The sequence below is a fragment of the Nerophis ophidion genome, linkage group LG09 (genome assembly GCF_033978795.1).
Source record: "Nerophis ophidion isolate RoL-2023_Sa linkage group LG09, RoL_Noph_v1.0, whole genome shotgun sequence".
NCBI classification, from domain to species: Eukaryota; Metazoa; Chordata; class Actinopteri; order Syngnathiformes; family Syngnathidae; genus Nerophis; species Nerophis ophidion.
The window spans coordinates 46960928-46972954 of record NC_084619.1 but is presented as its reverse complement, the minus strand read 5'-3'; the positions used below and the strand labels follow the sequence as shown (position 1 = coordinate 46972954).

At 43.6% G+C, this 12027-nt stretch overlaps 1 protein-coding gene across 1 annotated transcript in view; it reads left to right on the top strand.

Annotated features, from left to right (window-relative positions):
• The window catches only part of LOC133559365 (ras and Rab interactor 2-like), an 87642-nt gene that overhangs the window by 6410 nt on the left and 69205 nt on the right, over positions 1-12027 (top strand). The window contains exon 2 of the mRNA XM_061911074.1: positions 5840-5924. Coding sequence (XP_061767058.1) covers positions 5865-5924 — 60 coding nt within the window. The 5' untranslated portion in view covers positions 5840-5864. The remainder of the gene's footprint in view (positions 1-5839; positions 5925-12027) is intronic.

The window sequence follows — 12027 nt, the reverse complement described above, 5'->3', positions numbered from 1 at the left end:
GTGTTTAAACTGTTTATCGGTCAAGGTGTGGGTTTGTGTATGTCTGTGGTTTGCTGCTCTGAGGTTATTTTGCTGACATAATATTGCTGACATCCTTCTTGGCAGCACCACCACCCACAACATACTTTTTTTGGTACTTCATACTAGACTTTACAAGTTTACTCTAATCCATTTGACCGATAATTTGCATGACTTCTTATTCTTTGACACGTGGTAGATCAAGTTTTTGTGTAAGTCAAAACTTAGATCTAAATCAGGCCCGGGCAATTATTTTGACTCGGGGGCCACATTAAGAGAAAAAAATGTGTCTGGGGGCCGGTATATCTATTTTTAGAGACAATAATACATCCATCCATCCATCCATTTTCTACCGCTTATTCCCTTTTGGGGTCGCTGGCGCCTATCTCAGCTACAATCGGGCGGAAGGTGGTGTACACCCTGGACAAGTCGCCACCTCATTGCAGGGCCAACAAGGATAGACAGACAATATTCACACTCACATTCACACACTAGGGCCATTTTAGTCTTGCCAATCAACCTATCCCCAGGTGCATGTCTTTGGAAGTGGGAGGAAGCCGGAGTAGCCGGAGGGAACCCACGCAGTCACGGGGAGAACATGCAAACTCCACACAGAAAGATCCCGAGCCTGGGATTGAACCCAGGACTGCAGGACCTTCGCATTGTGAAGGAGACGCACTAACCCCTCTCCCACCGTGAAGCCCACACTAATACAAAACTTCACAATAATGTCTGATTGAATGCTAAAAACGTTATGACGGACCGCCTTAAAAAACATAATGGAATTTTTAATTTTTCTATGAACGATAAAACACTGAATATTGACAAAATATTAATGTCACACCCCCTTTCGATTGACATATTTTACAATCAAGTGAAACAAAACAAAATTCAATAAACAGTGAAATATGAACAAAGGGTACAAAATTGACCCCCCTACAATCTGACACATCATTAGGCTTTAGAACTTTGTTGTGAAAAGCTCCTTCCGCGTCTGTGGAAACGCTTCCCGCCCACACTGCTTGGTGCCTTGTCTGAGCTGCTGTGACGTAGATTACCATAGTAACTATAGAGATTACCATAGTAACTGGTACTGTATATCATCAATAAGCGCAGATTCCAACCATTGAAATGCTTTGTATAGTTGAAGACTTACAGTCATTAGAAAACATCACTGCACATCATAATGGCAGCTACAGTTTCCATCTTAAAGATCTAAAAAAAATATTTTTAAATGTCCGGCGGGCCAGATTAAAAAGTTTAACGGCCTTAATTTGCCCATGTCTGATCTAAATTAACTCCTAAGTCACCCATACTATTCACACAACACATTGCCATATAAAATACATTAATGAAGAGATAAAATGCGTAATGAAATGAAACAATATTTAGTTTTACACTGAATTGGTTCCCACAGATTGCTTATGCTCTTGCGGTGTAGGGAACGTGGTTAGGGGTGTGGCGGCGGCCAGTGTCAATATTTAGTCATCATATAGTTTGCGTTATCAACGATTATAGATACAGTACAGGCCAAAAGTTTGGACACACCTTCTCATTCAATGTGTTTTTATTTTATTTTCATGACTATTTACATTGTAGATTGTCTCTGAAGGCATCAAATCTATGAATGAACACATGTAAGTTCAAATTTGAATGACAATAAAAAGGAAGTCTAAGTCTAAGTCTAATGTGGAGTTATGTACTTAACACAAAAGGTGAAAAAACTGAAAACATGTTTTGTATTCTAGTTTCTTCAAAATAGCCACCTTTTGCTCTGATTACTGCTTTGCACACTCCTGGCATTCTCTAAATGAGCTTCAAGAGGTAGCCTCTTGAAATTGTTTTCACTTCACATGTGTCATTGTTTTGATGCCTTCTGTGACAATCTACAATGTAGAAAAACCAAAACCAGTGAAGTTGGCACGTTGTGTAAATCGTAAATAAAAACAGAATACAATGATTTGCAAATCCTTTTCAACCTACCGTATTTACTTGAATAGCCACAGGGGCGCTAATTAATTTAAAACCTATTCTCACTCCTGCGCTTATTCAAGGCATGCGGTAAAATTAAGCTGGCGCTAATAATTTTAAAACCTCTTCTCACCCCTGCGCTTACCAATGGAATGCTGTAAAAAATTGAGTGTGATATAAAAAAAACAAATAAAAAATTATTCTGCGGCCGCGGCCTGGTGGTTGGGGACCACTGCTCTACAACATGTCATTGCGCCCACCTTTACACCATGCTATCTGTGTGCCGGTCCGACGCATGCAAATCGCTGCTTCTCATACGAGATTGCAATGCATACTTGGTCAACAGCCATACCTTTTACACTGATGGTTGTGATATAAACAACTTTAACACTCTTACTAATATGGGCCACACTCTGTGAACCCACACCAAACACATTTCTGGAGAACATTGGCTCTGTAACACATTATAAACGCAACATAAGAATTACCCAGAATTCCAATGCATCCATGACTCTTGGCTATATTATACACGCGCCCCCAACCATTTGTGGTCCTCTCCAAGGTTCTCATAGTCATCATTGTCACCGACATCCCACTGGGTGTGAGTTTTCCTTGCCCTTATGTGGGTTCTTCCGAGGATGTCGTAGTCGTAGTGGTTTGTGCAGTCATTTGTGACTTAGGGCTATAAAAATAAACATTGATTGATCGATTGATATACTTCAATTTGCCTATTTTATTGCTATAATTTAATGTACAACCCTGGTTTATTGACATATTATTCTGTCCTCCCTGTTGGATTTTAAAGTATTTTAAAGTGGTCATTCCATGATTTTTTTCGTACAATCAAAACACTTCCTTTTGGTCTACATAATATGTAATGGTGCTTCTTTGGTCAACGTTTTGCATCGACTATGTTTTACAGACCATCTTCAAGCGCCATTTTGTGGGCGGTCTTATTTACATCCCTAAACTTTGACTGTGTCTTCTCCTCGCCAGCCATGTTGTAGTTTCCAAGTTCTAAAGATGGTGATTAGTCGTTGGTTATAATATTGCATATTTACATGTTTATGTCAATTATTATGTCTTGTGCCCATTTTAAACTCTGAACTATACCCTACTTTGTAACAAAAAGGGCATGGACGCAGTCTGCCCCACAACCAGGGGCTAGAGAATATGAAGAAATATATTGACGACAGCGTCCGACTACAATGGTGGACTTGGGCCAAGCTCTGTGGGTAAATCGCTACCATAAATGTAAATATCCGTCGAAAGAAATCAATATTTCCACCAATTTCGGGACTGATGGGGAACCCAAACACACAAAAACAGGTACTAACAAGTAAGAAAAGTAGGTTTTGCATAATATGATTCCAATTTAAGAGGTGTTTTGAGATTAAAAAGAAAACCCCCTTGAAAATAATATAAGAGAAGTAACATATAATCTTCAGTCTTTGTTTTTAAAAACATTTAGCTATGCTCAGTTCCTGAGCTAACAAAATAACAAAATGTGAAATAAAATGCTCTGGTTTAAGAGCACACGTTTAAACGTCAGCCCTAGGGCTGCACGATTTTGAGAAAAAACAAATTGTGATTTTCCTCTCCAAAATTGTGATTCGATTTGTAATTTTTATCTTTATGAATGCATAAAACTGCAAAAAAAAAAAAAAAAAAGGAGTGAAGGAAGAATGTTACTTTTAGATTGTCGATCAACTTCATTTTGTCTAAAGGTGCCACACATTAGAACAAAATGCAGTAATTTTATGCAGACAAACTCAGAGCTTCTGCATCATGCTCTTAAACTGAAGAAATAACCAAAAAAGTGTTTATAATGTAACCATCATATATAATAATAATGCAAGTAACCATTTACAAGGATATACACTTTTATTTCTAATTACTCTAGAATTGTTTACTATTGTATATTGGAAGGTAAAATAGTGTAGGTGATCTACCTCATATATACATATAAACATAAAAATAAAAAACATTTTTATTAACAGGTTAAAGGTGTTTAATAAAAATACAAATGTGTTATGCATATGGATCCCCATTTTTCTGGAAGACAAGAATATGGGTTGGTGTAATGCCTTGTTCCAGGGCTATTCAACTACATAATGAAGAGGGCCGCAGTTTCAAGAGCCCAAGGTCATCAACATTTGGATGTTACTTTCGGAAGTGCCTCCACAGGTTAAATTCCTTTGAGACTGTATTTACTTATTTACAAAGTAAACACATCAGCTTTCACACTGCACTGTCAATAAATTAATTATTCTGCCCCCGCTACTCGTTTCAAGTGTGTGCAGCTAGACATATAGTTAAGTTTAGTTGATGATTATTCTTTTGAATCATTTTTCTTCCTCAGTTTTATTTCTTTACACATTTTCATTTATTTAGGTTTGTAAAACTGAACACATAAGCATTAAAAAAGTATAACGTCCATTGTGTATTTTACGCAACTAATGTCCGTTGTGTATGTTTCATAAATTAAATAGAAGGTTTAGTGTTAATACACACAACAAACATTGCACACATGTGGCTTAACATAATTAAACCTTCATCGCCCTCTGCTGGTAGAATTCTGCGCTATGTGTATTTAACCAGTTTTGATCACCGGAGTTAAACAGCCAAAAACAACATGACCACATATACAAAAGACATCAAATTCAGCAATTTCAATACATTCATACTTTGTTGTTCAGTCGCTGTTTAAAGTCAGATTTTCACGTTTTATTTAGATTTTTTTCACGGTCGACAATGTCATCTTCTACTCACATACGGCTGCTTCATTATGACACATATGCTTTGCTGTTGCCCCCTGCGGGGTGGCGGGAGTACTGCATACATGATCAACCCTTGTTGGAATGATTTCATCAAGCCTATTTGGGTGATGTCCAGCGGGCCAAATGAAAACCTTTGCAGGCCGGATGTGGCCGTCGTTTTTTTTAAATTCTGAGTCATTTCACAAGATCCTCAGGTGCCGTGTATGTCAATCATGTGACCTAAGTGACATCGCGGGAAAGGATTGATGATCAGTAATTTTTAGGTCTATTTTTTTAATGCCTGGCGGTCGACTGAGCAACTCCACAAATGACCTTATGAGCACCCCTGAAGTAAAGTATTTGTGCTACATATCTGTAAAATTTGCTGACATTATTAGCCCGCTAAAATTCTAACATTAGCATGCTAACAATTGGCTGTCGAAAGAAAAAATTGTGGAAAGAGTAAAATTGAAAAGTTAGAATTCCGGGAAACCTAGGAATTTTTTGTTAAAGCATAGATGTCGAAAAGTTTTTCAACTACACGCCAAATACAGATAAATTGAAGGCAAGGGCAGTTTATTGTTCTTCCCGAAAATAACCAATTGGTTGTAGGTCCATGTGGGCTGCACTTTGGACTCCCCTGATTTATCGGTTAAAAAACAAACTATTGTTGCATCATAGAAGTATTGTGTGTTAAGGTCTGGCTTGGGTGTTGTTGGTGCGGACTCCAGAATGTAAGAAACGGCAGGCGAGGTGCAGGTTAAATGAGTTTAACAACTACAGTGCATCAAGGAACTGCACAAAAATGCTTAACAGTTACAAAAAGCATCCTGATTGGCCACCAGGAACCGGTGCGTCCTGATTGTTTATCAGGAACAGGTAAGGGAAGAGAAATAGTGGCAAAAAAAGGCAGACAGGAAATGGAAACACAAATAAGAGCGCTGGACAGGAAATAAAACAAATTTCCAGAAACCAATATTGTCATGAAAGTTCTTGAAAATAGTGTCTGGGAGTTACAAATACTGTGTTATGTATTCGTAATACTTTGAGACTGTTGTAACGTAACACTTAATGTTGATTTTCTTCCCAAGCTCGTCATCCAGAAGATCCTACAACATGTCCATTCATAAACTTCGACAGTCCAACAAACAGGATAGGAAAAGTAGTTTCTTCAAGGTACGTGATCTTTTGCATTCACAACAGACAATGTTCTTGTGTAATATTGACAAAATTAAGGAGTGAGCCTGACTGTAACTCACCGGTAGTTTATCTTTCCTGTTTTGCCTCAAATTGTGTATTTTCTTAACTCAGTTACCCCACTAATTTTTTTAAAGTCCAACAAAGCCTGCTTTTTCTTTTTAGTGGTCAACCCTAAGTAGTATTAAACATATACTGGGGGGACGGCGTGGTGATCTTGGGAGAGTGGCCGTGTCAGCAATCTGAGGGTTACTGGTTCAATCCCCACCTTCTACCATCTGAGTCACGTCCGTTGTGCCCTTGAGCAAGACACTTCACCCTTGCTCCTGATGGGCCGTGGTTAGCGCCTTGCATGGCAGCTCCCGCCTTCAGTGTGTGAATGTGTGCATGAATGGGTGAATGCTGAAATAGTGTCAAAGCGCTTTGAGTCCCTTAAAAAAAAAGGTAGAAAAGCGCTATACAAGTACAACCATTTACCATTTATTTACCATTTAAATTGCACTATCACTATGATTATGTGCACTCTGCAGTCCTGTACCATTTATATTCAGTAAAACCTGTTTAAACTGACGCCCCTCAAACTGGCTAAACCATTCTTGCCAACCTTGTGACCTCCGATTTCGGGAGGTGGGGGGATGTGGTCGGGGGTGGGGCAGAGGCGTGGTTGGCGGTGTGGTTGGGGCAGGGGGCGTGTTTAAGAGGGGTGGCGTATAAATCACCAACTCGAGTATTTCATATATATTTCATATACATATATATATATATATATATATATATATATATATATATATATATATATATTTATATATATATATATATATATATATACACATATGTATGATGAAATACTTGACTTTCAGTGAATTCTAGCTATATATATGTATATATACATATGTATGATGAAATACTTGACTTTCAGTGAATTCTAGCTATATATATATATATATATATATATATATATATATATATATATACATATGTATGATGAAATACTTGACTTTCAGTGAATTCTAGCTATATATATATATATATATATATATATATATATATATAAATAAAAGAAATAGTTGAATTTCCGACGGAACCTATCAAATACACAGTAATAAAAACACAGTTGTTCTACTAACTGTACGGTGCTTGCTTGTTACTAAAAAAACAACAACAATATTTACCTTTCACTAGTTGAGTAACCTTTGTTCTGCCATTTGCGTATTGACGAGCGATCTCCGAATCCAGGAACATCCTTCACGGATTTGTTGTAGACATCCGCAAATGAGAACGGGATGTTGCTTCCAGCTATCAGCATAGCCATCTTTGTCTCGGCATAAGATACATCATCGGGTCTCCATTTTGCGAGGTGGGCCATTATACTGGGTTGTGAACGATGCTGCGCTGCGGATGTTTTGTGCTTCGCTGACCGTTCATGGCTGAATATCCGTTCGGCCGCCGTGTTCAATGGAGAAGTCTGTTCTACAAAATTTACAGGCAACATACCCCTTCCCCTTCGAACTCTCCCGGATAAACTGAAATTCTTGTTTCCAATCGTTAAGGATCTTGCAAGCGTATTTCTTCATTTTGCCTGTCGACGGTGTAATATATTGGGTTGGAGTCAATAACCAAACGCTGGATGAAGTTACGTCTCTTTACTGTGAGTTTCAGAACAACAGACTCCCTAATGCATGTTCCTTGACTGCACTTAAATGTAGAATATATTTACATTCTATTCTATGTCTAGTAGATGGCAGTATTGTCCTGTTTAAGAGGGTCACAACATTGAGTCAGGTCTGACTCAATGTTGAGGGGCGTGGCCTCCAGCTCCGCTTGAATTTCGGGAGATTTTCGGGATAAAAATTTGTCCCGGGAGGTTTTTCCGGGAGAGGCGCTGAATTTCGGGAGTTTCCCGGAAAATCCGGGAGGGTTGGCAAGTATGGGCTAAACTATCCATTTTGTAGAGACGATTAATTACTACCGTTTAGTCTTCTGGGTGCTTGGGGATTCATGTCCTAACGTGCTCGACAAAAGAACATCCAGTCAGAAGATTATGTTCAGGCTGTGTTTCAGTTTATTACAGAAAAAGTAATGAATAAAACTGTATCTGATGTCTAGAGTTTGGTTCTAATGCAGAAAGTTGAATGGATTGGTGAGTGTGGACATATGGTGGGAGCATGACCGATTTTTGATAAATGACTCAGGGTGTTTGGGATATGACTTTTTCACTGCCCACATATATCATACCAATTTGGAGCCTTGGGTATGGCTGACACCAATTTTGAGCCAATATGATATCAGTAGGAATCAACCATCCATCCATTTTCTATTGCTTGTTCGTCTGGGGGTCCCAGCTGCATTCGGGCGGAAGGCGGGGTACACCCTGGATAAGTCGCCACCTCATCGCAGGGCAAACACAGATAGACAGACAACATTGAGACTCACATTCACACACGAGGGGTCGATTTAGTGTTGCCCATCAGTCTATCCCCAGGTGCATGTCTTCGGAGGGGGGAGGAAGCCGGCGTGCCCGGAGGGAACTCACATACTTTCATTCTTTTGTAATGTGGAATATTAGAAAAGGTTTGATCAAGTGAAATTAGTGTGACAATGGTAGGTATGAAAACCACTAACCTATTTTATTATTAGGATTTGGTAAACTTTATTTATCCCACAATGGGAATATTATGTTGCTGCAAAAAGTCCACAAAAACTGTAATAAACACATGAAAACAATGAGGAAAACATCAAAGAACACAAAGGACATAAGACTTTAAAAGGACACAGAACTGATGCAACAAGCTGCCACTTCAGCGGAACCCTTTCTACATACAGCTACAAAAGTATAACGCAACTCTTACCAAAATCCATCCATCCATCCATTTCTACCGCTTATTCCCTTTTGGGCTGGCGGGGGGTCGCTGGAGCCTATCTCAGCTGCATTCAGGCGGTAGCACGGTACACCCTGGAAAGGTCGCCACTTAATCACAGGGCAAACACAGATAGACAGACAACATTGAGACTCACATTCACACACGAGGGGTCGATTTAGTGTTGCCCATCAGTCTATCCCCAGGTGCATGTCTTTGGAGGGGGGAGGAAGCCGGCGTGCCCGGAGGGAACTCACATTCCTTTGTAATGTGGAATATTAGAAAAGGTTTGATCAAGTGAAATTAGTGTGACAATGGTAGGTATGAAAACCACTAACCTATTTTATTATTAGGATTTGGTAAACTTTATTTATCCCACAATGGGAATATTATGTTGCTGCAAAAAGTCCACAAAAACTGTAATAAACACATGAAAACAAAGAGGAAAACATCAAAGAACACAAAGGACATAAGACTTTAAAAGGACACAGAAATGATGCAACAAGCTGCCACTTCATCGGAACCCTTTCTACATAAAGCCACAAAAGTATAACGCAACTCTTACCAAAATCATGGAAAAAAATCTGATCTGTACTCACTCAAAACTTCGGCACGATCTCCCAAGAGGGTACTACCCATTTAAGGTAAATGACGTCACAGGAAAAACCCTCTAATACGCCGATCCAAAAGGGCATGGACTGTTGGGATGTCGCATGGCTGCAGTTGTGTGTCCCCGAGTATGCAAGAATCCAGGAGAGTTGCGTGGAGGTAAGATGAATTTAATACACAAAAGAAAATAACAAAAGCAAACATAAAGCAGTCGTGCAGATAAACGTTCTCAACATAATATTATCATCGAGCACTGAGGAGTGCTCGAGTGAGACCTAAATAGACACTGGTGTGATTGACAGCAGGTGTGAACCGCTGCCAATCAACGAAAAGAGAAAAATAGTGCTCCGTGAATAAAAACAGGAAATACAACAAAATAAGAGCACTGAACCGGAAGTAAATACAAAAACACAAAAAACTAACAGAAATGAAGTGACACATCGTTACAGGACCTCCCCCTCAAGGAACAGATACCAGATGTTCCCTGGGAAAGAAAAAAAAATGGAAAAAAGTCCAAAATGTAAGGGAGGGTGGAGGGAGGATTTGGTGGAGGGTTGCCAAACCTCGTGTCCCCGCAGCCAGCGAGGGAAAGTCAGGTGGCGGCGCCGCGTAGAGCGCCGCTGGAACTGGCGAGGCGGGCGGCCAGGGAACGGCCAAATCACTGGCCGAAAAAGAGGAGAGTGCGCAGGGCACGGCCACATCCACGGCCGACGTAGAAGCGGGCGCGCTGAAGCAGGCCGGGAAGCAGAAGACGTAACCGGCGGCGTGGAAACCGCAGGCGTCATCAACGGCGTGGAAGTGGCAGATGTCATCGGCGGCGTGAAAGCGGCGGACGTCATCGGCGGCGTGAAAGCGGCGGACGTCATCGGCGGCGTGAAAGCGGCGGACGTCATCGGCGGCGTGAAAGCGGCGGACGTCATCGGCGGCGTGAAAGCGGCGGACGTCATCGGCGGCGTGAAAGCGGCGGACGTCATCGGCGGCGTGAAAGCGGCAGACGTCATCGGCGGCGTGAAAGCGGCAGACGTCATCGGCGGCGTGAAAGCGGCAGACGTCATCGGCGGCGTGAAAGCGGCAGACGTCATCGGCGGCGTGAAAGCGGCAGACGTCATCGGCGGCGTGAAAGCGGCAGACGTCATCGGCGGCGTGAAAGCGGCAGACGTCATCGGCGGCGTTGAAGCGGCAGGCGTCATCGGAGGCGTGATTGTTGCAGATGTCATCGGCGGCGTGAAAGCGGCAGATGACGCCGGGCGAGGAGCAGCAAATGCTGGCCGAGGAATAGCGGATGCCGGCGGTGACGAAGCCCGGCGTGGTGCTGCTCTTGGCGGCGTTGGGGCTCGGCGTGGAGCCGGCGTTGGGGCTCGGCGTGGAGCCGGCGTTGGGGCTCGGCGTGGAGCCGGCGTTGGGGCTCGGCGTGGAGCCGGCGTTGGGGCTCGGCGTGGAGCCGGCGTTGGGGCTCGGCGTGGAGCCGGCGTTGGGGCTCGGCGTGGAGCCGGCGTTGGGGCTCGGCGTGGAGCCGGCGTTGGGGCTAGGCGAAAGCCCGCCAGGGACGTAGATGTCTCCGTGGAAGGAGACGCTGGCGGGGATGACAGCGGTGTGTGCCTGGCTGCACCGCAGTGTATAGTGGGCCCCCCTCCACTAGGTGGCTGCCAGACACCGTTCACACATGCGTGAAAACGTGCCTGCTCGTCGGAGTCCCCCGGTGCGAAAACCAGGGACGGGCGGGAGGGGACCAGGAGGAGGGACGAAGACACGTCCCGTGCCAAGTCCCAGCAGGAGGACAAAAGCGACCTCACTGTGGGCTCCACTGGAGCTCTCGGCGAACCAAAAAAGAGAGCGGGAGCTGGCAAAAAGAGCAGCCGGGGAGCAGCCGCTGGAAGCTGCGTAGGAGCAGGGAGAAGCAGCTCAGCAGACGACGGGAAGGATGGCGGCGGCGGACGTGCCGGTCGGAGAGCCGCAGTCAGCGACGGAGCCGCAGGAGCCGCGAGACGTGAAGGAGGAGGCGGGCGCGCCGGTCGGTGAGCCGTAGCCGGCAGCGTTGCCGAGAGGAAGGATGGCGGCGGAGGACGCGCCGGTCGGAGAGCCGTAGCCGGTAGCGTTGCCGCGGGAGCCGCGAGGCATGCAGGAAGTGGCGGACGTGCTGGTCGGAGAGCCGTAGCCAGCCGTTGAGCCGAGAGGAAAGATGGCGGCGGGGGACGCGCCGGTCGGAGAGCCGAAGCCGGTGGCGTTGCCGCGGGGAGAGGGTCCGCGTCTGTAGGCTGGGACCGCACAAACCTGGCCTTCAAGTCCTCCAGGAATTGTGCGGTCCAGAACGTCGGCTGAGGATTGCCGACAGGGATTCTCGCGAGGACACTTTCTTCTGGCTCGATGATACTGTTGGGATGTCGCATGGCTGCAGTTGTGTGTCCCCGAGTATGCAAGAATCCAGGAGAGTTGCGTGGAGGTAAGATGAATTTAATACACAAAAGAAAATAACAAAAGCAAACATAAAGCAGTCGTGCAGATAAACGTTCTCAACATAATATTATCATCGAGCACTGAGGAGTGCTCGAGTGAGACCTAAATAGACACTGGTGTGATTGACAGCAGGTGTGAACCGCTGCCAATCAACGAAAAGA